Source organism: Wyeomyia smithii, chromosome 2, assembly GCF_029784165.1.
Source record: "Wyeomyia smithii strain HCP4-BCI-WySm-NY-G18 chromosome 2, ASM2978416v1, whole genome shotgun sequence".
Lineage (NCBI taxonomy): Eukaryota > Metazoa > Arthropoda > Insecta > Diptera > Culicidae > Wyeomyia > Wyeomyia smithii.
The window spans coordinates 114,107,801-114,134,806 of NC_073695.1; the positions used below are offsets into that span (position 1 = coordinate 114,107,801).

Sequence of the window (27,006 nt, forward strand, 5' to 3'; positions counted from 1 at the left end):
AATGTTTAAAATTATTATATTAAACATTAAAATAGGCAGGACGAAGTTTGCCGGGTCAGCTGGTAATGAATAAAAAACTGCTCGAAATGCCGAACGTACGGTATTTGGGCAAACTGTCATTTAAGACATTTCCGACAGTTTTTTTTTCTTCATTTAAGAGTCGAAGGACAACAATAAACACTTTTTGTAAATCACGTTTTGCTCAGAAAATTACCCTTTTTCAGCTGATACACAAAAATCAGGGAACCGTGTAAAACTGTAGGACCCAATTGAAAAACATTTGTTTCATTTTCGAGCACTTTGTGACTCACTTGCAAACTGCTCGAATGCTCCTTTAGCATTGAAATTGGGTTGTTTAGCTATATCAGTTTTTAATATGACCTGAAGATCTGCATTTTTTAAGTAAAACTTGGTTGTAAAAAAACATCTATCGGTGTCCTTCGCTTTTTAAATCACGATTTAAAACTGCTCGAAATCTGCTCGAAATCGCTACAATGACAGTTCGCCCATATACTAACTGTCATTGTAGCGATTTTAAGCGAATTTTAATTCTTCATTTAAAAATCGAAGGATAATGATATGAAGATTAAAAAATTTTCGTTTTGCTCAGAAAATCGGAAATCCATGAATAGCTAAACAACCCAATCGACATAAACAACTGAAATGCTCGCAAACGAAGGTTGGGGAACATTCGTATGTTACGTAACGCAGAGTTCGACATGTTTTAATACCTTCCCACCCTCGCGTAGCGAAATATTGCATGGTGGCCTTACACAGTGTAAAACTTTGCTGAATACCCCCTCCCCCCATCTCCTGAGTGCGTTATGTTATATACCAGTGTTATATTTTAATTAATCACCATTATCTAAGCGTCCAAGAACCACCCCGATTCCCTGCCAAAAATTCCTTGCGATCAGAACAATCGTTGGGTTCGTTATGTTGGTAATGCGCTTGAAGCCGAACCTACAAGATACATTCATTCTGACGCTTTTAACCAGCACGGAGTAAGTGAACTTACGGTAATCAGCAACAGGGCTCCACATTTCAAAAGTAAAAAAATTAAACTGCACACTTCGTTCAGTCATTTCGATTCGAACAGCTTCATTGTCATTCTATTTTTCTCGGCTACTCTCATGGAGTCACGATGAACATTTTCGATGTCGCACGAGTTTGATTATGGGTTTCTTTCCCGTTTGGTGTACACCAGTTCAATCAAAGTGGAACTGACGTCTGTTATGCTACTATAAGCTCTCCTAATAGCCAATAAGTTAACAATTAAGTTAATTGTTGGTTTATTTCCCTATTGTCCCTTCTTTTGACAAGTAGGTTTTAACCGCTACGAACGATAAATCCTAATTGCGAAAGCAAACAAATCCCAACAATTCAAATTACAAATTCCTAACAGTATTGAGAAGTCACCATTTGTGATTGGCCACACAAACTTATTATTTACTAATAATTATTATAAATACTGGAGGTACTAACAAACCCCCCTTGAGAAAGGTAAAGGGAAAACAATTGTTTCCACGTCCCAACAATTTGCGCAGAGCTATACACGGAATATAGCTCAAGTAGAAGTAAATTGACTCATCCAGCTAAGTACGCAGCAATTTTTTTACACACCATGCACTCATCCTCATGAGCTCTTGTAGTGCTTTTAGTTTCGACGAACAATCAGTCATGAGTTTGAATTTTTGTTGCAAATTTTAAGAGCACACTAGAGCAAGAGTGAGTAGCAATCAATCGAGAACTCAACAGCCAATACATTTGTAGATTACTTCAAGTTATTGCTACCAAGCTATTTATCTTTCAACGCATTTTCAAGCGCCATTCATATACGTATCACTGAGGATGAAGTTCCCTTAAGTTGGGCAAAACAGTTGAGTGATCTCTTTCAACGTTCACTGGTTTGTTTTGGAGCAAATAATTACTGAAATATGACACTAATAATTAATTAACATTCGCACACAATTATTACAGACAGATTTTTTCCTGATTACGGGCTAATTATAACTGAACAACAGACCTCAAGTGACTCAAACGAGCTACATTATTTTTTTTTTCTTCTTTTTCCTCTCGTCCTTTCATATCCCACCTATGAACGAATGATTGAATGCATGAAAAAACTCTGCTTACGGAACACGGTAGTAGACCTGGACCCACAAGTGCTTGAAATTCATCGTCAAAATCTAATTACTCAGAAAATTCTGCAACGGTATCTGGAGAGGCGATTGCATCCCGAAAGAAAGCCCCAGATTCGAGTACCATCTGTGGACGAAATCTTAGCCAAATCGCTGTCCTCCAGCTCGGTACGAGATACGAGGCAACAGAACCAGAATGGCACCAGTGTATACAAAACTGGGTCAGCTGGCCGTCGTTACAACTTATTCAGTGATTACGGTAGTGAAACAGACGACGGAGAACGACGGCGGCTTCAGCAACAGCGGCTGCAGCAGGATGACGATGAAGACTATGAAACAGATCGTGACTTAGATCAGTACGATGATCTGGGGGGTTCACTGGACAACGATCACGTCGATATCGACTCGCTGCAGTCGGGCGAATCGGAACACGTGGATTCGTTCTATCGTGATAAACTCTACCGGCATAAAGGTAATTATGATTTAAACAATTCAGTGTGCACTTGATGGTTGTCCGTTAAGAGTAAAACATGTTTGTTCTAAATTTCAAGTCACTTGGGGTCCAATAGCTGGTAGTAAGAAATAGCATTGTAAGGGTTTTACTAACAAGCACATTTTTTGTCGTACCTGTATCATAATCATCGTGGCATGGCTCAGCATTCTACTAATCCGTGTAAATGTTTATTGCTCACCTACCACTATGTATGAATGCAATCCTCTAGTTTCCGAACCGACTTTTCGACGTGTATCAGAAAAATCGCCATAAATCTTTGATAATCACCTACTTTTCATGCTAACAAAGACTCATAACACTCATACAATAACTTCGTTTACTTATGTTTCTTATTTGACAGTATAAATGTGTGCTAAAAGCAGAAAAATCGCAAAAAGTTACCCAAAAAAATATTTTATTGTACATTGTAGAATAAAAATCTTTGTGTTTTTTTCTTAGACTGAGCTGATGAAAAAAAAACTAGAGAATAATCAACAGTTGTTTTTTTTTTTTGTAACAAGTAAAAGTCTCACAACAGTACCACCGTCCCCCGTAGTTTAATTCGTCAAACACCATGCCGGAGACAGGGAGATTGCGGGTTCAAGTCCCGTCGGGATGCGGTATATTTTTCCAAATCTGTATCATATTTCCAGTTCGCTTATTTTTCGCGTTCTCTACTACACACATTGTCTGCATAATGAACTTGAATGTTGACGGGCAAAAGCTGTTGTTAAAAATAGAAATTTAGTTCAAAAAAAGTCTCCAAACTAGTAATTATTTTATTGAAGGATTGAACCCCTTTAAAATACAAGGTTTTGTAGTAATGTGAACTTTTTTCAGCTTGAAAGCGGATTCACCTTTGTTATTACCGAATTTTTACTGAAAACGTTCAAATATTAATTATGACCTATTAAACTATTTTTCTATGTTACATAGGATGCTCAAAAGTCAGGTACAAACAAATACTTTTATATCGATTATGTATGATGTTCTTCATACCTCAAATGATGCTTCTGGCAATGGAGATAAAATATTGAGGCAGCTTTATTTCATTTTTTGTTTACTGCTCGTTAATACCTGTGGTTCATTTAAGCTAAACCGAAAGCATTTGGAAAGAATAAATCAAATCATAAGAATCAGAAGGTTCTTAAAATGAATTATCCCTATTGCATGTTGAAAAAACGTTAAAATTTGGAATCTTAGATATTTCTTTTGCTCAAAATCAGACTGGTGAAACACTTACTATAGGCAAATTCATAACAGGTTTTTTGTATTGTATTGTAACTTTCAATTGGCCTTACAACAACATGTCTAGAATACTCTCAAGTCTATCGATTTGAAGCTCTTAGAGAGAGAAGAATCTTGAATACTGCATTGTACTGACTCTGGATTTAGTGGAAGACATCCTCCACTAAATCAAGAGTCAGTACAATGTAGTTTTATTAATTATAACTAATCTTACATGCTGAGGTGGAGTAAAATTTCTACCCAGAATCTTACTTTTTTGATTATATGTCAAACATTGAAGTTATTTTTTTTTTAAATTCCTCGTATGAACTATGAATCTTTATATGTTTTAGGGTCCATCAGCCATACTTTTGGGTTTATTGTAATAGGTTTCCAAAATTTTAGCCTCAAAATAAATATTTTGACTGGACTCCCTTCAATAGTAAAGATATTCGAGCATCACTTTCTTATTTTATCCATTTATAGTGGGTGATCCGGTATAGCATTAGGATAATTTACCAATCCAATCCTTATCCTATCCTAATTGTACAGCATAGTTATTCAGAACGTTAAAAGAGCCACCTCACGTTACCAGCATGCTTGTTTTTTCTACTCAGAAAACCTATAGAGTGCAGGAGAACATCTTGCACTGCGAAAACAACTGCCCTCATACTGAAGAGCAAATCAACGCACATGCTAGAAGAGAACGACAGACGATTTTTATCTGGTGAGCTTCCTGAAAGCACCGCGGTGGAATCTGAAATCTCTCTCTTGCGAGACAATGAACTATGATGTACTTTCTCAGAACGTATGAACATCACGCACAATCATTACACAGCAGAACTATCTGCGGTGCGTTCTACAGTTTGTTTCTTGAGCATGGCAGAAAAGGAGAAGAGATTGGGAGAAAAAAAATAGACTGCGTTGCTCGTGCCGGTCGAGTTTACTCTAGTCGAATTCGTTTTCGCGGTGTAGCTACACTAGGACTACACATTTGCCCGGTAGGTTTTTTTTCACTTTCCGGACTGCTCGCCAGTGGACACTGTGGTGTACTTCTGCGTTTTCTCTGTATGTGTGAACTACTCGTTCTTGTTTCTATCTGATGTGGGATGAGCTGGAATTGCGTTTGCCTCTCTGTTGTGTTTGCCTCTGTTGGTTGAGACACTTTCGAGTGGAGAAAGAAGCAGTGTGGTGAAAGCATTTGCTACACGCAGGCACATACTGAAAAGGAAGTGCGCGGTGAATTTTTTCTCCGCTCTTTCCACATACTGGGGAGAATGATAAGCATGGTTACCAGTCAACTCCAGACCAAAGTGTCCCTTGATGTTCGAAGAAGTCGTATCCATTAAATTCGGCCCACGACAGCAACTCGCCAGCCATGTCATCTGCGGAGGCTCCGCAGGTCATCTTCACCTTGATCTCTGCGCACCTTGTACTCTCGTTCCAGTCGGATCATTATCGAAAACCATTTTCACCGGACTGTTGTCTAACATCCTTACGACATTGCCAGCCCACCGTAGCTCCCAGATTTTCACCATTCGGGCGATGAGTGTTTCTCCCAGTAGCTGATGCAACTCGTGGTACTTCCGCCTTCGTCACGATTCATCTTCCATCTGCACTCCACCTCAGATGGTACGCAGCACTTTTCGTGCATAGAGCCCAAAGACGCTTTGGGCATTCACGAGCATGGCTCAAGTCCTAGAGAACTATTGGTCTGATCAGTGTTCGGTAGATGGTTAACTTCGTGCGGCGGCGAATTTTATTCGAGCGGAGCGTCCACCGAATTTTTCTGTTTATGTCGCTGTTAGCAGTCACCAGTGAGCGCAGGTACAAGAATTCGTCTACCACCTCGGTTTCATCACCGCTAATCTGAATTCATTTTGGGGGGTTTACTCTGTCTTCTCCGAAACCTCTTCTTCTCATGTTATTAGTCTTCGACACGTTTATGGTCAGTCCTAGCCATCCGGTTTTAGCCTTCGGTCTGATGTACAACTCCGTTATCTTCTCAAGGGTTTAATGTCAATCGGTGATGCCAAAGAGTCGAGCAGACCTTCTGAATATCGTGCCGCTAGTGTCGATACCCGCTCTACGTGTCACATCTTCCAATACGATGTTGTGTAAAAAGTCAATACTCCATCACCTTGCTGTAACCCTATTCGAGATTCAAAGGAACTCGAGAGTATCCCTGGAACTCGAACTACGCACATCACCCGATTCACCATCGACTTGACCAATCGTATTAGTTTATCTACACGGTAGTTTATAGAAATCCAGCTTGTCGCCTTTTTGTAGATGGTGCACATGGTTCCCTTTATTCACTCCTCTCAAACCTTGGCAATAGTCCAGTGTAGCGCTTAGTCTTTCAATCACCTCACACTCGATCGTGAGAAGGTCGCAGTCCAGGTTCCTGCACATGTTGGTTTGCGGCACGTTGCCTTTGCGGAGACTATTCAGCATGTTCGTAGAACTTTCGTGTGTTATTTGCACGGTACAGATTCTCCATTGCCTTGCGATCTCGATCAGCCTGCTGACCCTTGTTTTACGAACGACCGAATATTGTACCCTTCGCTCTCATTTGGTGTTGCAACATTCTCACTTGTGCTGCATTCTGCACTGTTCATGTCGGTGAACCAGTCTTTTCTTCTGTTCAGAGGCATTGTATTCAGTACTACCTACAGCAGATTGAATGTCCCTCCAGCATTCTTTAAGAGTAGCCATGCCAAGCTGCTTTTCCGTTGGTAGTGCTGCTTTCGGCTGCTGCGTGTACTCCAGTGCAACTTCGGCGTCCCGTAATCGCTCGATGTTTGGTCGCAGCTGGCAACTTCGACGCGATTTGGAGTCATCACTTTTTTGTAAGTCGACAGTACGGCTTATTTTTTAGCTCTATGCACAGTTGTAGACGACACTCCCAGCTTGCTTGTGACATCTTGGACGGAAAGGTTGGGCTTGAAACTGCAGGCAACTCTTTCCGTCGTTTTTGCGGCCTTTGGATTTCGACTTCCTCCCAATCCTGTCTTCCTGGCAGTCGACAAACGTTCTCCAAACACTTTTATTTTGTTGGTGATGGTTGATTTGGCCACATTCAACAATTTTGCGAACTTGGCGTGCGAGTAGTTCGGATTTTCACAATATGCGAGCAAAATTTTGATGCACTGCTTTTTTTTGCTTCGACGCCATTTTCACAACTGAAGAGCAAATGTCAAAATCAAACATAAGGTATAATACTATACACTTACTTTTTGATACATTATAGAAATAATACGGCAAATTGAAGTTGACCAATTTTTGACCGTAACACCCCCTAAAATAATTTAAAATGTAAGTTTTTCTTCATAAATAATTGATAACAGTGTTAACACTTTGATAAATTACAAACTTCAGGATATAGGTTTTAATGTGTCTCTATTAATAAAGAAAAATAACGCACTGTTAGAAAAATGTCGGTGGACTGCAATATTTCAAATTGCTGAAAACGAGGAGTCAAATTGACGCAGATTTTCTTTTCTGGGTTAAGTTCTAGCATAAACCAGTGTTGTTAGTCTCACTCATAAACAGCATGCATCACCACAAGTGAGATTCTCGTAGCTGCCGAAATCACACACTGGAGCATTCTCCATTCAAGCTAATTCTCGTTCTTTCTCGCTGTCTTCCTTGCTCGCATTCGTTCCCGAGATCATATGCACACACGCGCGCCTACTCTTTTACTCGCGTGTAGTCCCCTTCTCGCGAGCACAACCAGCCGAGTACAATTGTTTCAAGATGCATTACGATAGTTGCAAAGGGACAAAAAAGAATATTTCACATTGGGTAACAGACTACTTCGGTAGCGGTTTGCTTCGGCTGGTTTTGCAGTAGACTGTTATAAAAAACTTACCGAAGCAGTCCGATACCCTACACGTTACAGTATGCGATACTTTATAGATTCTTCCCCCACGTTCGGCTGTCGGTGCACGAAGCAAAACCGGGTAGATGAAGAAAGCATTTACGTTTTCGAGGACAATTTTTCAAGCACTCCTCCTCGTCGAACAATTTTAGTCGAGTACTCCCACTCGCTAGCAGGAACTCGCGTACTCTTTCACAGTCGCTGAGTAGCTATACAAAAGAGTTTTTGCGTGTCGGTGCACGCTTGCTGCTACCTAGGGTAATGCATGAAGAAGAAAGAGTATCTCGAAATCGTGTGTGCAAAAAACTTGAGAAGCGTAGCATATGTCTCGTTCACAAGCAGAAAGGAGGAGAAAGGTTTTGCTTCTCGCTCGCTTTGCTACGCTGACTTAAATAAAGATTTTTCATTTGATGATATTTTTTTCAGGGATATATTCTAATGTATGAAATAAATGTTTTTTTTTTAATTTTAGTTCACAGATTGTTATTAAATAATTTCTTGAAAATGCTGTAACTCGAGTTTTTCTCATAATACCTCTAAGTCACATATATTTTTCATATAAAACTAAAATATATAAATTCACAGTCAAAATATACTCATTTGCCAAAAACGCAATTTAATTTTTCAAACGCAAAGTAATATATCCGGAAACAATTTTTTTTTGGATTTCCTGAATAAGTTTTTATTAAATCCAATTTCTTGATATAAAATATCCGGAGATATAGAAAAAAAACTCAGAAAAGAAGATTACTTGAAAGTATAAAAAATCTGTCTTTATTTTTTGAAAATGCTGTAACTCGAGTTTTGCTCACAGTACCTCGCGGTGAAGGGGTTTCTGGCATAAAATTTTTACAGAAATATGATGAAATTACAAAATTTAAAAACAAAATGTACCGTGAAGGCAATGCACTTAAAATTGATATTTTTCTGGATTCCTTGATTGATTTCTTTCAAAAATACTGTTTCTTCTTACACATTTTTTTTGCAGCCATAATTGAAAGAAAGTAAAATTTTTTTAAGGAAAAATGCTACAGGGTGATCCAATCGGTATCAAAAAGGGATTTTTGCATTGTGGTCTTATATGAACAAGGAAGTGAACATGAAACAATAGTGCACAGTGCACAGTTGAGATGGAATGACCAATATATTATTTGCCTGCATAGAACTAGCACACTTATTTCCTTTAAAGGAATAAAAAATGTCCCCAAAATTGGTCAATATTTTCATAGGTATTTATAAAGCAATCAACTCAAAAGGATATGAATCCAAAATGTAACGATTTTGTATATCATACACACATTACACCGCAGATTACCTTTCACATCCGGAAGTTTCGAGTGAAACCCGGAAATGTGGCAACCCTAGCTGCAAATTTTTCACAATTACAAATAAGAAATTTTCCCACTCATTAGAATTTATATTGCATATGAATTTATGATATTATGAGCCTCTCCTCTTGATTAGGTAATTGTGTATAGAAAAATGACGTAAGATTTTCCCCAAAGTTCTACTTATTACAAATCCATTTTTCAAAGTCATTTCTAATAATATCCATGATATCAAATATAAAAGATCGAGTCACACATAGTGTTTTTTCTGCATTTTGCGTGAACGATTCTATAATATCAGAGCAGTAGCAGTTATAAAAGTATAAATAAAAGTTAGTTCTAAATGTGGTCTCAAATTCTAATTACTGACATTTTTATGGTGCTCTGAAAATAGTCTCTTCCAATCATAAGCGGTCTACCGGACCCCAATTATTATTTATTTTTTTAAATATCGTCTTGGTGACTTTTTGAATTCCTCCCAGAACCTGTTATTGATTATAAAAGTAAACATAAAAGCATAGTGCCAGGTAAATGTCACAAATTTCACGCGCTCCCTTTTTCAATGTCTTCCTTAACTCATGGTATTGATAATTTTTTGCTAATCAACAACAATTAGCAAAACCTTCGAGCGCTCGTCCATTTTTGCCAATACTACTACTTCAATGACTAATGCAACCATTGAGCATTGTTTTTCTGTAGTTAAAAATCATTATTCTTGTAATAATAGAATGGTATTTGAAACCCCAGCAAAAAAAAATATTGATGGACAACAGTTCCTTGAATTGTGAATATAGTAAAATCACATTTTGATGATTGTACATCTTCGGATATCCTTAATAGGCAGGTGAAAATGGTTTGTCCTCTCCAGGCACTGGAGGGTTACTCATAGCAACTGAAGACTCTATATGCTGCACCTTTTTTCGACAAACTAAGCACCGAGCACAAGATTAAAACCATTTCCTGTCACCATCAGCGGCATCAATCAATTACGTTCCGCTTGACATCGGACGTTAATTTGGTTGGTGTTAGTCTTGTTCGCATTGACTTTGACCTCAAAAGCCAACTCTCCATGGGAACAGACAACGATTCAGCCGGACAGAGTTGGCACGTATGCTAATGTATCGTTAGTGCTGCTTAATGGTCAGCACGCCACCAAGACTTGTGCCTAAACAGTTCTTACAAACCGACATCGACATTCAAATTGATTGGTAGTACCCACCACAGGCTCCTCGATACTAACGTAAACAGTTGCTGGTTATGCGGTTAAAATGCATGGTGCCTTTCGGTGCTCAGCAGCAAATTGAGGAATGTTCATCTGGCGAAGCGATCTCTAAAGGTGCACGAGACCGATCAAAGTTCTATGCTGTGCCCTAGGTATTGGTTGAACGCGATCTACCGTCGCTTGATATTTAGATACTGGATTCTTGGAGGTGCTATTGCGTAGCAGGTTGCTTGCACACCTTGGACTGTCCAGGTCAGTCTTTCCACTTGATCAAATATAAATCTAAACAAGTTGTAGTTTTTTTTTTCTCCTTTTGAGAGACCGGATCACTGTTGTGGGGTTTGTTTTGTCTCTAAAATTCGTAGAGAAAAACAAAAACATCAGTGGGCCACGAAATATACCGTTTCGCACGATTCAATCTATGCATGCCGGAAAGAGGTGAACATACAAAAATAACTCGAAACCTCCGCCGCACGAACTACACGTTGACTCTGAGCTGCTAGTCCCATTTTTATTTGTTTTGATTCAATCTCCTTTCTCCGGATCCAGCAGCCAACCTTGGATAATCGATCGCGGTCTACTACGTAACCACCTATACGGGCGGTAACGAACCTCGGATCCAGTATCAGACGGAAAGAAACTCTACACCGGTAAGCGGGCTTAGGAAACGAGTAAATCAAATTCCAGCTCAGCTGCAGTATGCACACATGCGAGGTGAGCACGAGAAATGCTGCCGGCATCGGCAGCCGGATTAGATTGCGCAAAATTAGCGTCAACATGCAACATCACTGCGCACCAAACGAAAGAAGAAGTAGGAACTGCCAGCTGACCGATTTCGTCTATTCATCACACGATGAGGTGTATTTGGTTTGATGGAAAAATAATATAGAAATTTGCTCCACCGCACCAGTTTTGCGTGGGCTAATGTTGCTTCATATGTACAATTTCGCACTTTTAAGTGGGTATTATTTTCTTGAAGTTTGAACAAAAATTTTAGCAGAAGGTGTCAATTGTGCAATAAATACGAAAATAGTCGTCTGGCAATTAGGCCAAGATCATTGGAATGAATTTGAATATACAGATATAAAACAGTCATTTAATTTCCTTCGTAAAAATGTTGATCTATGATTCAAGAAAAGATGGGCCTAAGGGTATCTCAAGCTGTGTGTCATATGATATTTTTATCAAAAAATCTACCAGAGCTGGAGAAGAACTCGGACCAGCTGAGCTGGTGGATGACTACGCTATCATCACAATCATCGAACATCACTTTTGTGACTTCAGATGATTTATCACAATTGACGTCTCCATATTTAGCCTTTACTTGAAGATTTAAATCAGGCGTGTTGTCAAAGTGATGAAAAGAACGTTCATGATACTGTTCGTTTCTCAGGGCTTCATATTTTCGACGCCCAAAAATGAATATCGTGTTGAACAGTTTCATTTTTATTTTATGCCTTTCGGCTATTGTCATCGAATCATGATGAACATTTTCGCTGTCAAATTATGTCAGAGCCACGACAGTACGCAAAGTGTCCATCAAAGCAACGAAAAAGTACATTTCGCAGTAATCGAACCCGTACGTTCTGGATAAGTCTCCTAGAGACTAACTTTTCTCCGTTTTCTCCGTTTTGGTTCACTTTAAGAAACCTATTTACACAAAACAAAAGTTTACGCTTCTGACAGATTTACCAGTGTCCATGTTCCATTTTTCGCTAACGAGTTCATCTCTTCATGCGTGGCCTGCTTACAAAGCGGCCAATCTACAATGATGCGGTTCCATACAAATACTGGCCAAACAGGGACGAATTCAATCTTAAGGAGCGAGGGGCAAATATTTTCAATAGGCCTTCTTTTCTTAGAATATTTAGAGGTAAGAAAATTGTTTTCCGGGTTCGAATCACCGTAACTCTAATCTTCTCTGGTTTCAATAGATTTTTTTTTCGAATTTCGCCGAAAAAAATCAATTGAAACCTGAGAAGAGGTAAGAAAATTGCAAGTAGTTGTTTTTTTAGCGTTTATGGCAACATACGTTAAAGTAGTAGAAATTCTTAACTTTTAAATCTGCACGAAGCTTTATCGTCTGCATAAAAACAAAGCCTTGGTGCTACATTCCGATTCGGAACTTGACCTTCTGTTTGTTATACACAGACTTCGCAGCCAACTGTTCAGTGTACAGGACAATTGCGGGGCTAGCGCTACGATCCTACACTAACACTAACAGTCTCTCCCGAGCCGAGACTCGAACCTACGACGACTGGCTTGTTAGGCCAGCATGGTATCTCGAGACCATCTGGGAGATAATCGTCTGCATATTGCTTCGGAAAAGTTCCTATTCGATTCTTCAAAATCAATACGAGGTGTGCTCAAATAGGCTGTGATTTCGAGTGATTGAATGCCTGGCCTCCACAGCCAGGCACTCTCGGGGGCCCGGGGCATTGGTCCACTTGCCCCCATTCCCTAAATCCAGTCCGCCTCAAATTGAGGAAAATACATGGTTTTTAAACAATTTTGGGAATTCAAACCCAAATTTGATACCATATTAGCATTAAAATGAATATTTTTTTAAAATAGTTGTTACTAGTTGATCCGGCAGACTTCGTCCTGCTCGTTATTCAATTTTAAACATTCTAAATTGACTCCACATAATTCCAAAGATTGACATTGCGGTTTATTTTCATGTCTGCAAATGCATGACGAATCGGATATTGGATACGTTCAAACTCTGAAAACAAATCGGTTGAAATTATTGGTTTTATCGAAATGAGAACATCCTCATCATGAGATTTGTCTTAATGTATCGTAATATGTCTTAGATATTTTACATCAAATCTTGTCTCATTCGATGCATGAACCGTTGGATAATTGGTTTCGATTATTTTAACACTGATAACTTGAATCTACTGATTTATTTATACAAAATTGATTTCCACAAATTTCATTTTAAAAGATAAAATTCATATCGTCTACATCGTTGTTTTTCGCCGCCAAACGCAAAAGTTGGAGTGTGCGTAACCAGATCATTTATGAGCGAAATTAGCGCATTTATTGATTTAGTTTAGGTATGGGAAACCTATCGATGATTATCGGTAGTATCGATAGCCAGCTATCGATAGAATCGTTAAAGTATCAGCGTTATCGATAGTTATTGATATTTCTCTCGCATTGGGTTTCATACTCCACAATTATGCCAGAGCTAAAAAATGAATTGGCTTTGCAAGCGTTGATAAGTACAGTAAATACAAGCAAGAAAATAAAAAAAAAATTGAATTTGACGTTTCTATGTTGTACTCGATGTTATAACTCATAGCACATCGATTTTCTCTCACTCTAACTAATACGGAAAACGACGATATTTCGCATAAGTGCGAACGATGTGTGCGAATAAACTTTTAAATATTGTTCCTATCCACCATGGAAGCAACATTTTGTTGTTTTTCTACATCTTATTCTGGCTGTCAAATTATCGATAATTATCGATAGTTATCGATAGTATCAGGAAATCATTATTAATAACGATTCTAGTCGATATTTCCCATCCCTAATTAAGTTTGGAACCAGTACAACGCATGTGCGTTGGGCATAAGGCATGCTCTAGTATATTTTGAATTTATTACGCAGCTCCAAATCACTACACTTATAAAGCACCAACCGATGTTCAGAAGGCTGGCATCGTTGAAACATTGAAACAAGCAACCAATACTGATAAGTTGAGTACAGACAAAATAAAGAAATTATTGTCTGATCGATTGACTTTCATGAATCAGGTCATTTGGAAACATTTTGCATTTAACTATGGCTCTGGTTTTATTCACATGCATTCGGTTTCGCGTTACTGGCACCAGTGTCAATAACTTTTGCGGCAACAAGGCTCGCTATTGGCTGTTTCGGTTGCTGACGATTTTTAGGAATGCACGAGCGGTTGATACGCACCGGCTCGCGAAAGTAAGGAGCGATTTTTGAGCGCCTAATGTCGTTTTCGTTTTCGCGGTGTAGCTACACTCAAACGACACTTTTGACACCGAAAATGTTTTATTTGACTTTTCAGACTACCCTTTTTCTGTCTCTCCCTACACTTTTTCTGTCCCTGACGACACCCGAAAAAAGCAGAGTGTACTGTAGGAAGTTACCAACACATTCACACGTATGTGTCAAAACTGGTTTCTTTTGGTTTTCGTTCCACGTGGTAAAGTGTCAGGTAAATTTTTTCTCTGCACATTTGCGAGATGGACATATGAAATGTAAACGAGACAAAATGACGAATGCGATAATGACCAAAACAAAACGAATTGACAGCTATCCCTTTATTACGCATACCAATGCAATGACACTGAAAATGTTTTATTTGAAGCTGCAAAGTATAGCACGGAAAAAGTGTAGCTACACTGCGAAAACGAAAACGACATAAGATTGATCGTTCGCCCGAAACCGAAGTTTACCAAAACAATACCATTTTTGTGTATATAATACATATTCTGATTTTGATCTCTGTCAATGTATTCCTTGTACAACTTTTGCGCTATTCGTTTCACGCATTCGTTGTGCGAAGTCAGAGCAAATTCCGTGCGAATTGAATAACATATTAGATTTAAAGCTTGAACTTTTGCGTGCAGAATTTCATTGTGGTTCGCATGGTTCTGAACGATATTCGGGAACACATTTGTATAATGAGTTTCTCTCTCGTCGAAATTAGGCGGCAACAATTTTGCGGAAACGAAATCAATCAAACTAATATCTCAACTGGTCATTCTCCATTTGCGATTGGCGCTCACAATTGTTATAAGAAAATTTCGTCGGATGCTGAAACAGAAAAATCAAATAACTCAAATAATTGCATATTCCTAACAATAGAATGATTTATTGAAAGAGGGGTTCCATCTTTTAAGACTATTTGAAAAAAATTTCAATTTTCAAAATTAAAAAAAAAATGTTGTTTCCCAAACAAAAACAAAAAATGCCTAGTATCGATTCTTTTTGTTTATAGGTATATCATAAAACGGGATGAATTGTAATGTCTACAACGAATATAAAAGTTTTAAAACATAGGCCTAGCCTTCCGCTATCCATTTTGCCATTACCATTTTGATACAATAAATAGTTCATACTTTTATCGAAAAAATGAATGTTTCTTTTCGCCGCGTGTCGTAGTGCAAGCTGCAAGGAATCGGACGGGTCGAAGGTTGTGGATAGTGAAACGGCCTCCAGATATGTAGGTAAGGTGCGAATATAATCAATAAGTACCACCAAACAAACATCAGGAGTTAATTTGGGCCGGGAGATGCGTAGTGAGCTCTACACAAGCTCCCCTAACGACTCCTAAAAGGCGAGTGCGCCTATTCTCCAGGAAGAGCGGCCCAAACAGTGTCTGTACTCCAGAGGAGCGGCTGAAGTAAGAAATGCGGTGTCTTTCCAGCTACACCCAGGACGGCAACCCCGTCACGAGACTAACCACGCCACCCTAGTGAAATGACATGGTAAAAAACACTTTACTATGAATATCCAAGAAGAAAAAACGGATCGGAACAATCGGCAATGACCTTGGCGGACGAATGAAGGACATCGATTGGAAGCTCGGTACATGGAACTGTAGATCGCTGAACGTCCCTGGTGGCGACAGGATCCTACTGGATCAGCTCGAATCCCATCACTTTGGCATTGTAGCGCTGCAGGAACTTTTCCGGAAAAGAGAAAATGTACTGCCAGAGCGGCGGCACAACAAATAAGCGGGGTACCGGTTTTATTGTGTATTGTGCAAAGTTGTGCGATCGAGTGGCAGGCGATCAGCGACAGGATGCGTGTGTAGAGAGTTAAAGACCGGTTCTACAATTACTCCATCATAAATGTACACTGCCCACATGTAACAGGACATCAAATTGTCATCGGGAATATGAACGCTTAAATCGAAAGGAAAGGCTTGTATAAACCGCTGACCGGGCACGAAAGTCTGCACACCGCGACGGCCAACAACGGCCAATCATGCGTAAACTTTGCAGCTTTCCGACGATTGGTAGTCCTATGAACAGTCTTCCCCCGCAAACATCCACAAAGCCATTTGGAAATAAGCTGACCAACGAACAACAAACCAAATTGACCCTGTGCTCATAGAGAGACGGTTTTTCTCAGATATCACCAACATACGCACTAGACTGGGACACGGTTATATGGGAAAAAAGGGATGGTTTTATTTTTTCGCTCCCATGCACTTTTCGTGTTCCTTATGGGTCCTATAACAACCGTATAACTTTTCAGATCGATCGGTGGAACTATATTTTTGCGCCCGATTTTTGAAGTTTTCATACGTTTTTATATGGGAAAATCCACAACTTATTCTCTAGAGATGTCCTTTTGGCTCCTAAATATATTACAATACACGATATTTGTAGAACATTTTCCTGGGAAAAACTCCTCTGAAGACCGTAAGGCGCTATGATGCTTGTAGAAAAAGTTATTCATCCCAAAATGATTGAACGTCTGAAGATCGGCTCACCATCGAATTTTTCCAGCAACACTGCTAAAGCATGCTGCTATTGCTAACTTGCGTAAGGATGAGAAATAATTTCGCGTGTAAGTAAGCTTCAAAGTGTAATCTTTGCTCATAGTATCTTCGAAGAAGCCTCCAAGATAAATTTTACACGATATCATTTCTTATCACATGATTGAATTTGTAACAGCAACACGCTGCAGCAGTATTGCTAGTAAAATTCAATAGTGAGTCGTTCGTCAGACATTCAATCAGTTTGGGGTGAATAACTTTTTCCACAAGCATCGTAGCGCCGTACGGTCTTCAAAGGAATTTTTTCCTGGAAAAATTTCCTACAAATATCATGCATTGATATATTTTTAAAAGCCACATCTCTAGAGAGTGTGGAAAAAGTGGATTTTCCCATATAAAATCGTATGGAAACTTAAAAAATCGGGCCCAAAAAGGGCGTTTCACCGATCGATCTGAAAAGTAACACGGTTGTTATGGGACCCATAAGGAACACGAAAAGTGCATGGGAGCTAGAATTTATTTTTTGTCCCACCCTAATACGCACCTCCCGAGGTGCGGATATTGACTCGGATCACTACTTAGTGGGGGTTCGCATGCGCTCAAAATTGTCGACTGTCTATCAGTCACGACAGAGCCGAAATCCGTGGCTAGAAATCAAGCAGCTCCGGAATCCGCAAGCTGCTGAAGTCTACGCGCAACAGCTTGAAGCGGCACTACCAATGGTAGAGGAGCTCGGCGCAGCTTCTCTCGAGAATGGCTGGATCATAATGCGCACTAGGAACAGAGGCGCCGCGTGGCATAAACGACTGCTATGATACAAATGTGAGGCCGGACCTGGTTAAATTACCTGAGGACGAGAGAGAACCTGGTCAAGTACAGACGGGCGAGGAATGACCAGCCATGTCCAAACCACGCTCTACACTGAGTGGCATATCTGAAACACGGCACGACGTGTATTGCAACCAGGGTTGCCATATTTATATCTGTATTTTTCTTTAAAAATATCTGTATATCTGTATCTCGGGCCAAAAAATCTGTATTAAAAATCTGTATCGAGCAAACTCAGAATGTTGGATGGAAACATTTTTACTTGCAGAATATATTTAAACAGATTCATTTTTCTCTACGTGATATTTATACAGGTTTTGGTAAATTTATATTTTAAAGCTTTCGTCTTTTAGGCATGGAAACACTGCATAAAAGACGTTTTGATGCTCAGGCTACCTTCGTATTCAAAATTCTTGCTGGTGAGATTGACGCCCAAAGAATTTTACAGCGATTAGATTTATATGCTCCAGAGCGATCATTAAGACGAAGACATTTTCTTTCTCTGCCCCAGCGTAATGCATCATATGGACAACATGATCCCATTCGCTTTATGTCAGCAAGCTTCAACACCGTTGCAGCTTCATTTGACTTTAACATGTCGGTAAATATGTTCAAGCAACTTCTCCGTAGTCGACAAGCATAAACATTCTCAGAAAGTGAGTTTTATTACGTGTACATCCTAGATTTAGTTCATCATTAAGACCACCTATCTGTCAGATGATGTGATATTAAACAAATGAACAAATAAATAAGCAGAAGAGTGTGGATTTATTGAAAAAATTCTCATAAATGATCTGTAACGAGAACTTGGAATTACCATCTCGCCTATAGTGGTGTTCAACAACTCAGACCAAGTTAAATCATTTTTATCAATGAATCTTCCGGTCAAAAGATTTTTTTCAAGCGTGCAAAGTTCGTTAGATAGCCCTTGTCAGTCAGCTACTGTTACAAATTTAGGAAATTGACGCATCAGATCGTTTGAATTTTCCAATTTCACGAACGATTTAAGATTACTTAAAGCTGCCGTTTTTCCAAAAGGATCGGTGGAAACGCATCTCTTTGTAATTTGTTTTACCAACTTTGCATAGAAAACCTGATAAATATTTCGAAACGTTCATTTTCGCGCTTCGTTCAAGTCACATTCCACTTCTTCAGCATCGATATCAACATAATCCTAATGTTATTTTTTTACAAAACTCTGAAAATCGTATGATCGAATTTTACCTTTGAAATTGATTGCAGTTCGTCGGTATAACAAAAAAAAAATATGTAAAATCTGTATTTTTGGCAATATTCTGTATTTCTGTAATACAGATTATGTATTGCTTTTTCAGTTCAAAAATCTGTAAAATACAGGAAAATCTGTATATGTGGCATCCCTGATTGCAACTGCAACTGGGTGTTAGTGTTGAATCGACAACACGCAGAGCGATAGCCGAACCATCGGTGGCAGTGGCTGTTTTTCATTTTCGCCACGGGTGTTTCAAACTTCGGCAAACACCGAAATCGAGGGATTTGGCTTCGTAAAAACACCGGCCGCAGCCGAGAGTTTCAACTTCGAGAAAGCATCTCGACACACGCTCGCCTGCTTGTCCTAGCGCGGGTTGAATTGATTAGTGATGGAAAATATCGAGCAAAATTCGTTTGCGAGCTTTGATGTTTTCAATCAAACCTATCTCGCTTTGGCAAGGGAGTGCGAGGTCGCAAAAGCACTTGTTTACTTGTTAATTTAATGGTCATTTAGGATGAATCCTATATGGTATTTTGCAAGTGCGAGAAATAAATCGTATGCTTTGTACCGTCAGCGCCGTCAGCGAAAATCAACAACTATTGTTAGCGCCGAAATTAAACGATATTATCGATAAGAAGCGATCATCCAAATTAACGATAAATATTGATAACTTTTCCATCTGTAGATTTGACCGTGGAATTTTAATAAATCAGACGCTGTCTGGACTATTTGGCATTAATCCTAGAACAGAATACTTTTTGTTTTGTATGGCGTCTGATGATAGAGAAATGCGGTTGAATTAGTTTACTATAGCGTTTTTCGGCATTTGCGGGAAGCCCCAAAGAGAGTAATGTTTAATATAGATAATTTGTGGAACATAAAAATATGCAAGAGTAGAAATTTTTCTGAATATATTTTTTAAATTTTTTTTTTCACTTGGTTAATTTTTCGAATGGACAAAATTATTGTTCAAAATATTGTCGAAGAAACCATACCGATCGAATAAACCGTTCCACAGTGTTTTATTTTGCCGTTTTCGTGCGATTGGATAAATAGAGAATCAAATGTTGATTATAACCATAATGTATGGTCGGAGATGTTTCAAGATATTCAGAAATGCATCTTTCGATGTAAGAAGATGAGTGATCAATCCACCTAAAAGTGAGATAGAAAATTTACTTTTTCTTCAGATTGAGATAGATGCTTGATGTCTCTGGCAAAATTTTAGGTGATCTAAAAACAAGAAACTTGGCCGAAGACATCATGTTTCTATCGCTTACATATTATGAGCAACATAAAGTTTTCTATTAAGAGGTACTGAAAATCACAATTTTCATTATAACTTTTTTCTCAGATTTTTCCGAGTTTTCAAATCTTCTACAAAGTTATCAGTCATCCAAAAATGCATGTTTGTGCAGAACATTGTTATTTTATAAATTAATTTATATTATCTCGCAAAATAAAAAAGTTTTTTGACATATTTCGATAGTTGTGGGGATATTTTCACCTCAACCATCCCCAAATTACGCAATTTTACGCAAGTGGCAAATCCGTACGATAAAATAACTATCTTAAGACTTTCAATAATAGGTACAAACTCTTGTATGTAGGGGTACTGGGGGTAAGCCCGGCACTGAGGGTAAGACCGTAACCCCTGGGATTGAACTAGAAAACGCTAATTAACTGTGTTTTGTAATATGTGAAGTGTTGGTATTTAATATTTAGACATTTTAAGACACATCGAAGCCACCGTGAAACGTCAAACGTCAAAATAATAGACAAAACATACGCTACTGCAACTGATGCGTAAACGGATGTAATTTTTCGTGAGTGGAACTTAAGCTTTTATTCATTTGAAAAAACTAAAATAATTTTTCGTTGCTCTACAACTTATTGCCTGTATTGTTAGCAATCACAGGAATTCGGTCTGAGGTAAATTGACGCGATAAATTTGTAGAAATACTCTCTTTAAGAAAATGTGTGCTGTCGGGGTAACACCGTCACCCAGTGAGTGGAATAAGCCCGACATTGTCTGAGGCTAGTTGGATGTTACTGACACACATTTCTCATCTATTACCAATGGCTCGCTGCTAAATAAATTGTTTAATCGACTTAGAACCATGCACCCAAGCTCTTCTGTGATTTATGAATGATTCCAAGGGTTATTAGAGGTGCCAAATGTACTGAATCAAGTCACAAAACTGACGGCTTTCCCGGTGGTATTTGAAATTTGCTCCGGTGTGGTCAATTCGATCCTGGCTTCAATGAAACTAGTTAATAATATGATTTAAAGTGCCACATGATAGGCTTTCCGAGTATCAAATTTTTTCATTGTTTATACATAATGTTCACCGGAACTTGTTCCGGCAATCTGCCCAGAACCTGCTAACCGACAACAACCAAATTCCACAGTAACGTACAGAAATGTAAGATCTCTCATTCGGCGGCTTCCGAATTCAAATTGGTTCAGTTAATTCGAGTTAATTCATTAACAAACTTAGGTGCCGGTGTTACCCCCAAGGGGTGCCGGTTTCACCCGCACTGATTGCTAAACGTCGTTTTTATCTTAGTTTCAAAACCTCACTATTCCTTGTGAAATAACAGTTTGAAAGTACTGAAAACCTCCATATCTTGTAGAAAACAATCTGGGCAATGATTCTGTGAAAGAACTATAACAATATTCGCCATCATGTGCTACTAAAGAATCATTTTCCTTAGGGGGCCGGGCTTACCCCCAGTACCCCTAACAGTATGTAAGCAGCCTTTCCACCTGTTTTTCAAAGCTATTTGATGCCGCTTTTTATACAAAAAATTTTAAAATGAAGAGTTTTGAGCTTCGAAGGTGACACTAAATGATCTTTAGTTTAACTTGCATGCATTCTTTGGTAAGGGAAAAAAAATGGTGAATATGTTAGAAATAAATTCAAATTTTTAAGTTTGAATATTTTTTTTCAGTAATGTAGGCGTGGATGAAAATAGTAGCTTTTTTTCAAATTCCATTTATTCTTCTTACCCGATTTCAAAAGAGACGAGCAGAGAAAAAGTTTTAATGTCCACTTTTGGCCACTCACGTGCTTTTGTGATAACAGGATCTGACGAAATAAGCAACCAATGCAGCGGGAAATCTTACTAGTATGATATTCTCTTTATCTGAAGAATTATATAAGAAAAAACTCATATTTTGGTTAATCTATTTTTAAGACTAACGTCACCAAAGTGTGCATGCATAATTAGCTCAAGATCGTTTAGTGCTACCTTTGAAACTCAAACCTGTTGTATTTTTTAATTTTTTTATATGAAAATCGGCATCAAATAGCTTTGAATATCAGGCGGAAAGGCTGCTTACATACTCTTACAAACAAAAGTTTGTACCTATTATTGTAAGTCTTAAGATAGTTATTTCATCGTATGGATTTGCCACTTGCGCAAAATTGCGTAATTTGGAGATGGTTGAGGTGAAAATATCTCCAAAAATATCGAAATATGTCAAAACACTTTTTTATTTTGGGAGATAAAAAAACAATGTTCTGCATAAACATGCATTTTTGGATGACTGATAACTTTGTAGAAGGTTGGAAAACTTGGAAAAGTTTAAGAAAAAAGTTATAATGAAAATTGTGATTTTCAGTACCTTTTAATAGAAAACTTTATGTATTTCCCATCACTAATCAAACCTCTCGGTGTTTTTACGAAGACAATGCCCTCGATTCCGGTGTTTGCCGAAGTTCAAAACACCCGTGGCGAAAATGAAACACAACCACTACCACAAAAACACCAATAAGGAGATCCGGAGCCGCATTCAAGCGGGACATCGTGCCTACTTTCCATTTCTTAAGACACTGAGATCCAATCGAGTGCGCCGCCGTACGAAGCTGATAACTGTACAAAACACTAGTTAGACTGGTGGTCCTCTATGGGCTGGAGACGACAACACTGCTCTCAGAATGAAATGAGAAAAGTAATACTTCCCACAAATGAAGATTAGTTGGCACAAAATCAGACATTTTCATATCACTAATAGTATATGACGCCACAATGAAGTCACTATTGTGTCAGCGGTTTGTTTGTAATATGTTCATCACTTTAGATTTGGCCATTCTAGGCCGTTTTCAGAAACCAAAAGCAGCCATCTTGAAATTTAAAGTGACACTTGATGTCGATTTTCAGTCTTTGGATATCATCCCGGCTCTAAGAATATCTTTATTGGGTAGCAGGCAGTTTCTCAGACGTTAATCCATTTAAATCCATCTTTGATTATAAAAAGGCATCTGAAGTTAATATCTGACCTTCAGACTTCATCATACGTTCAGGAAATACTAAACTTGCATGGTTCTTGACTATTTTACGCTCTTGTTCAAAAACCGGAATTGTTGGTGATAAACCAGCCGAGAGCTGAAAATCTCCTTAAAAAGCAAAATAAAAGTATTTGAAAAAATGGAATCGTCATCTTGGATTCCCAAATGGCAACTGGGGTCGATTGCGGCCTCTGAGTAGCATCTCACTTCATTATTCCTTATGATATCTGAATGTTGAATGACATCAATTCTTAATGAATACAATTGGTATAAACTTTTTATATAAAATTTCACCGTTATACGAATACCACTTTTAAAACCAATTAGGTAGTTCTTCCTAGAAAACGCCAGAAATAAACAATTTTGAACAGTTTTATTCCGTACATGTTATATTGAAAAACTTTTTATTCATATTTAATATTTTCTGTACCTATGATTACTTTGTAATTGAATTTTTTTCTTTAGACATAAGATGAAGAAGTCCGATTGCGATTATATATAATCGTTCTATCAAACAGCCGAAGCCACGTTACTCGCATTTTCGTCATCGAGCAGGCTGATTGATTGATGAAAGCATCGATACCGGCGATCTAACGATCGATTGAGATCGAAAAGCTATTGAGACATTTTTCCTAGTTGGGCTTTAATCATGAGCACCGAGAAGAAGCCTGGTTTTTACGTAAAGAAAATACTAAGCGCTACTGAGGTATCTTGCTGATCATTTGTTATGATCACAACCATTCATCGCGCTGTCTGTTTTTTTTTCTAGTATCTGAACACTAAATTGCACAGTCAGCGAGCGACAGTGTAGTTCGACCTTTGAATACTAGTGAGGTGAGAGGGCTGCGCGCAAACACTTTTAACTTTATCAAATTAGTGTAATTGAAACTCCTTAAGCGGAGCGGTGGATATACCTGCCGTTTTCCTGGTGGTTGGACTTGGTCTCTACACCTACCGAGAGCAATTACGATATTATCAATTTCTTAACTACCGCTGTGACTCCGAGAAGGTATCATTTTTCACCACAAAGCCTAGTTACTACTCTATAACCCGAGTTCACCCTTCCGTGTTACCAGGGCAGTTCATTGTGGTCTGTAAACTTTGTTCCCTGTAGATAAGACCTACCCGAAGCCATCGACATAAAAGCATCTCCAAGCACGCCATTCGAAGTCGTTTTTGTTAAATACCCGTCTTACGTAATGCCTGCCACTAGTCAAGTTTAAATCATTTCAATCATCCAACCGCTAGCACAAGAAACTAGCCACGATTTCTTCATCCTGCTTTCGATTCAATGCGAATCAAAATTTATTGCATCGCCCGCTCACAACTTGTAATCGCTTTGCAATGCTAGAAGCAACATCTTCAACACATCTAATTAAATCTGATTCTAAAATTTCATCATTACGTTTCTTCTTCTCTTCTTCCACAGCTTCACAGCTCTCAGGTACGTACCCTTACGACCCTATCTAGGCAATCGCCGAAGAAATCACGAATCTAGCCGGTCGGTTTCTTCTCCGACAAGAATTGAATCAGCATCAAATATCAGAGCATTTGCCACTACCCTGCAGCACTTGGCCCAACTTACGCTCAACACCACCGTCACAACCTTCACCCCCCAATTCAGATACACTTCACTGCACTGTAGTGCAACCTCCCTAATAATCTGACACTTGCTATGTCGTTTTGTCAGTAGCTTAAATGGTTATTCCAAGTGTATATCACATCGTTACTTTAAAGACCACAATTTCAATATTTCACAGTAACTTATTCACAAAAATGTTGTTTGCTGCTATGCGCCGCCTTGGGGCAGCGCAGCAACAACGGGAGATGAGCTCCGCTGGGTAATGAAGTAAATATATGGACTTATTTATGCTCACTTGGTACGTGTACAGATACGAACATGTACATATTTGCAGCGATGATGCTGTGTGTGACCACGAAGATTGCTGCTAATAAATCAGTCTATTGCGCGATTTTCGACTCCATTCGTGTATTCACTAGGGGGAGGAGGGTTATAGCAACGACAGACATTACGGGGTGATAGCAATTAGTCATGTTGAATTTTTTTTCCTGATGCCGGAGGCATGGGAAATCTATTCCAAGGCAAAATTTTAGTGGATGACATTTGCACGCTGTTGAGTGGCCAAATGAATGGGAATGCCGCTGTGTGAGTGGTAGGTACCGTCATAATGTTAACGGGTTTTTGAACTTCACTTATGACCTAAATATAAATAAGTTAGTGATCCTGCCGCCAAGTTCCGGTGAAAACAGTTCTTTTCATTGGAAAACATATTTGAAATTTTCTTAGTTTGATATTCCGCAGAATTTCGAGAAAAAAAAATTTACGTTCGTAAAAGAAATCAAGGTTTTGTATTTTTTCAAAATTTTTCACTTGGAAAATTGTAAAAATATAACGAAATCGTCAAAAATAATATAAGAAAGGATTTCATCATTTCATTATGCCAAAAGGAAGTTTGAATCTTTTTGTCACCGTCGTCTTTAAGAGGATGTGAGTAATCCTTTCAATGTTTTGAACGGTAATTCCGAAAAATTGATTCAAATGCCAAAAGTTTATTTACTTGAACATAATAAAATTTTTGTGCTTCAAATTCTTCTTAACTGAAACTGAAACTGAACCCCCTTTTTTTAGTTTTGCCGTCGTCATCCAGAGTATCCTTCTGCACAATAGCACAAAACACTCCATATACACTAATCCATGTTCGTCACTTTGTCGGTTCTGAATACCCAACCACTTGATCTTCTGTTAAAGATTCCGTCACGAACGTTCCGCATGCAATGCGGAAAGCGACTGGACGCGTACTTTCTATATGTAATCATCATGTTATTCTACGACCAGTTTTGAACGATTATGTTATCACAATATAACAGACGTAACGCTGCAGCCTTGTGCTATCGCCACTGAAAACGATCGTTTTTAATATCCAATCAAATAACAGTCGTGAAATGTTCACGGTCCATACAAAATTTTTAGAATTTATGAATTTATATGGGCGGTTGTCCACGGAGAGGGGGGGTCATAATCGTCAAAAATCTGTTCACGTGGAATGTGGATTGCCCCTTAGCAAAATTGTTGATCAGCTAAACCACAGATAACAGATATCCAAGCTAGAACGAAAAACTCCAGAAATCGCGTGTAAGATTTCAAATTGTTATTCGTTGCAAAGAGGTGCGATCTCACCGATTCTGTTGTTAAAACGGCAGCTTCAAGTAATCTTAAATTTAATTTTTCTTAAGTAATCTTAAAATTCGCACAGCAACTGACCGACAAGGGCTGAATAACGAACTTCGCACGCTTAAAACAAACTTTTGGACCGGAAGATTCATTGAAACAAATGACTTAACTTGGTCTGAGCTGTTGAACACCACTAGACGAGATGATAAATTCATGTTTCCGTTACAGATCATTTGTGAGAAATTTTTTAATAAATCCACATTCTTCGGCTTGGTTAGAACGCATACTTTCAATATATAGTTGATACAAGTCTAAAGCCAGAAATTGTGTGGCCATTAAGCTAATGATCTCAATTTTGAAAGCAAAAAGCTAATATTGCATTAACGAAAGCATAAAAAAAATTAACAAAAACCTGTTAAACATCACGTAGAGAAAAATGAATTTGTTTTAATATATCCTGCAAGCAAAAATTTTTCCATCCAACATTCTTAGTTTGCTCGATACAGATTTTAATTACAGATTTTTCGGCCCGAGATACAGATATACAGATATTTTCGAAGAAAAATACCGATATAAATGTGGCAACCCTGTTTGCTCGTATTGTGTCCATTTTTCGTGCAGTGCTCGGCCCAATCGCATTCAATTAAATCCAGAACCAATCGCAAGTAATGT

General features: G+C 38.5%; 1 protein-coding gene across 13 annotated transcripts in view; it reads left to right on the forward strand.

Moving 5' to 3' along the window:
- Positions 1-27,006, forward strand: part of LOC129722796 (uncharacterized) — a 155,954-nt gene that overhangs the window by 39,578 nt on the left and 89,370 nt on the right. For 9 of the 13 annotated variants that reach the window (XR_008727648.1, XR_008727644.1, XR_008727642.1 and 6 more), the window contains 2 exons: positions 2,149-2,613; positions 24,571-24,585. The exons of 1 other annotated variant lie outside the window; for it this stretch is intronic. Coding sequence is in view for 1 of the 12 variants with exons in the window: in XM_055676554.1 (XP_055532529.1) it covers positions 2,149-2,613; positions 24,571-24,585 (480 nt within the window). In the remaining 11 variants the exon portion in view is untranslated. The remainder of the gene's footprint in view (positions 1-2,148; positions 2,614-24,570; positions 24,586-27,006) is intronic. 3 more of the 13 variants (XR_008727650.1, XR_008727651.1, XR_008727652.1) reach the window with 3 other exon arrangements.